The sequence below is a fragment of the Temnothorax curvispinosus genome, unplaced genomic scaffold, assembly GCF_003070985.1.
Source record: "Temnothorax curvispinosus isolate PA1 unplaced genomic scaffold, ASM307098v1 QBEX01007497.1, whole genome shotgun sequence".
Classification (NCBI taxonomy): domain Eukaryota; kingdom Metazoa; phylum Arthropoda; class Insecta; order Hymenoptera; family Formicidae; genus Temnothorax; species Temnothorax curvispinosus.
In genome coordinates this window covers 1-3,008 of record NW_020217277.1, presented here as the reverse complement: position 1 = coordinate 3,008, position 3,008 = coordinate 1, and the positions used below count along the sequence as shown (strand labels likewise).

The 3,008-nt window shown below is 37.4% G+C and overlaps 1 protein-coding gene across 2 annotated transcripts; it reads left to right on the top strand.

Moving 5' to 3' along the window:
* Positions 1-677: 677 nt before the first annotated feature.
* LOC112457076 (KICSTOR complex protein SZT2-like) lies at positions 678-2,998 on the top strand. 2 transcript variants are annotated; one of them, XM_025019951.1, is made up of 6 exons: positions 678-923; positions 1,123-1,443; positions 1,533-1,610; positions 1,685-2,077; positions 2,249-2,413; positions 2,581-2,998. In XM_025019951.1, the coding sequence occupies exons 2-4, from the start codon at positions 1,402-1,404 to the stop codon at positions 2,048-2,050; spliced, it is 486 nt and encodes a 161-aa protein (XP_024875719.1). In that variant the 5' UTR covers positions 678-923; positions 1,123-1,401; the 3' UTR covers positions 2,051-2,077; positions 2,249-2,413; positions 2,581-2,998. The 2 variants fall into 2 exon arrangements, with proteins under 2 accessions (XP_024875719.1, XP_024875718.1); XM_025019950.1 differs by having other exon boundaries at positions 2,166-2,413.
* The last annotated feature ends 10 nt before the right edge of the window (positions 2,999-3,008 follow it).

The following is a 3,008-nucleotide window of genomic DNA, read 5'->3' as shown; positions in this document are numbered from 1 at the left end:
GGCGCTGTGATATACGATGATGACGTCACTGTAAAGGCAGCGTGACGTCATCACTCGCGCTATTTTCGCTATTATTTTCGAGGTGAGGCACGAAATACTATTGGCGCTTAAGGGCCAATTTCACCAACCACAGTTAGTTTAACCGATGGTTAAAGTTAACAGAATTGACCAATAGAAATGAATCCACCCTGCTTTCTATTAGTCAATCCTGCTAACTTTAACCGTCGGTTAAGCTAACTGTGGTTGGTGAAATTGGAGCTGCGTTCGGGGAGCTTGCTATCGCTGTCGCGCTATTGGCTCTTCGAACGAAGTTCATAGCGTTTGCGTTTATAGCGTTAATAGCGTCTCCCCGAATGCACCCTCTATCTAACATATTACTACTTACGCAGTGCTAATAATCTACAAAAATTAAATTGTATTGCCTAGGGATTTTCTTTAGTACCAACATTATCCCCTCTACTTTTAACCTCATAGAAGTTAGCCGGACAATTTCGACTTATAACATTTTTTTTTACGAATCGATTGTTAGTTGTTTGTTATTGATTGTTAGACTAATTAAAACGTTTGTTAGTTAATAGTTTTTACGTAATCACGAAAACAATTTTTAGTGTTAATTTAGCCGGTAAATATAGAATTCTTTACAATTTTTGGTTCAAACCGTGGTCAATCGATGCGGAATCGTTTGTTAGTTCTCAATATACTAATTAAAACATTTGTTAGATCACGGTTTCGCTAAAAAAAGCGAAAAACTGTACATCGTTTAGCTGCCGGAGAGTGGGGGTGAGACGTAAAATATGTGGTGGTTTCGGAACGCATTACGTAATAGTTCATCAACACGGGAAACGTGCTTAACCTATTTTTAATTTATTTATCAGATTTGTTTATGCCTAATACCTGGCTACATTTCACGTGCAAAAATATAGGTATCTTACGATTTTAACGACAATTTTCAAGTAATATAATTAATTTAATTTTAATCACATTAAATGTGATAATTACGATTTTTAACGGAATGCTTTTCATCCCATTGTTCAAAGCAGTCGCAATATGCTAAAAACAAGCGTGATATAGAATTATTGTAGTAATTACTGCTTTTGTTAACTGTAGTTTTCTTTTGTATAGGATAGAACCGTGCTAGAAGCGGAACTATCTTTCTGTTAATGAAGAAGGGCTTTCCCATCTCTCGCAATGTGAAAGCTCAATGGCTGCTGGAGCATTTGGACTCTGTGATAAGTACACAATGCCCGAATATAAAGAATAAGGAGGAACCGGAGCTGGAAGTATATAGTATCGGTGCTGCTGAAGGATGAGCCTGTTGCATGGTCTATAGATACCAGCCACCAATTCCTTTATAAAGTTGTTTTGACGACATCGATTGTATTTCTGGCGCACAAATATAGGATGGTCTTTAGCTTAGATTTAAGTCCGTCGCTTGCCACTGTTGTAAGTATTACGAAATTAATACTTTTGTTGTCAAATATTCTAACTTTTGTAGCGGCGTCAGTCAGTAAATAAAATTAATGTTTCTTTAGGATGTACAAAGCGGTGAGATTGTCATTGATGAGGTGTATCTGGTGACGAAACAATGTCTTGAAGGTATAACTAAACCAGTAAGTATTCTTTTCTTGATATGTTGCTAATGCATGTAAAATAGAAAGATTCTTAATTCACCGTATGTCCGTAGTTTACGATACCAGACAGCAGGTGTGTGATGCAGCCTGAAATTTATCTGACTGTGATAGCTCATACGCCGTTCTTTACAAGCCTGGCGCAACAAGTACTAGTACGATGGCTGATCACTGCGGATAACGTGAATTCTCTCACACAATACGTAGAGAAACAGTTGTACCTGTTAGAGGAGAGAGTAGCGACCGTCACAGCCATAGCTAATCAACAATTAGAAAATTTAAGGGCAGAGAGCGAGGGTTTGGTAGGGAGGCTTTTTGAGGAAAGTAGCAACTGCTTGAACAAAAATAATTGTAATATCTCCATGGTTTCGCCCGAAGCTAGTTTTGTAAATATGTTGAGATACGGGATGCTGGCTTTTTGACACTTTTACCTGAGCAAAGCTGTGCACGTGAGTTCACAATTTATGATATATTTAATCATTTACCTAATGCTATGCAATAGTATTATGGAGAATACAGAGAAAGGAACATTTTCAGATATAGTAATAGTCACGGATGGTATCGTCGGAATTAAAAACGCTCACAAGTTAGATTCCATTATACAGCAATCTCCACCCTAGGCCGTATAATAGAGTGCAAGGTGAGGGAAGCACGTGATAAAGCACGTTTAACGTTGAAAATGATCATGAAGGATCTTCTGGAACTCTCTCCGATTTTGGCAACTTCGTTAGTATCCACGTTCGCGGTCATCGCTCCCACCTGTCCACAAAACTACATAGAAGACAGTACGTTATCCTTTCTAATATACGTTCTTCATGTAACTTGAAAGATAAACTCTTGAACATATAAAGAACGAAATACAAACTCAATTTCAACTTTAATAAGAAATTGCTTTTTATATCTGCATTTTTTTGCTACATGTATTTCCATACTGAATTATTGTTAATTGCAGTAATAGCGACGCACTTATCGACGATTGCTTCATTTGCGCTTCAACAGAGCCGCAATATCGAATTAGTAAACGCCCTGGTGGAGGCGTATTCCATGCTGGTTTACTGTCCGTTAAGTAGTCAATGCGCTTCCGGAGTAGTACTACCGGAACTGAGGCATCTCAAAACGTTAGTAAATCAATGCCTACCTCAATAAGAAGATGCGGTGCGTTTCTTGCTCAGAGAAGCAGAGTGCAGGCAGTATTTACTGAATGAAGCCAATAGATAGGTATTGAATAAAAATAATCATGTTAATCTAAATATATCTGATCGTGTTTATAATAATTGACGAATTAATAACTATAAGACATACAGATGTAAAGAAATATAAGAAATTTTATATCTTATTACTGTAATTTATCACGCGGTGCAATCTTTCGAACATCCCTCA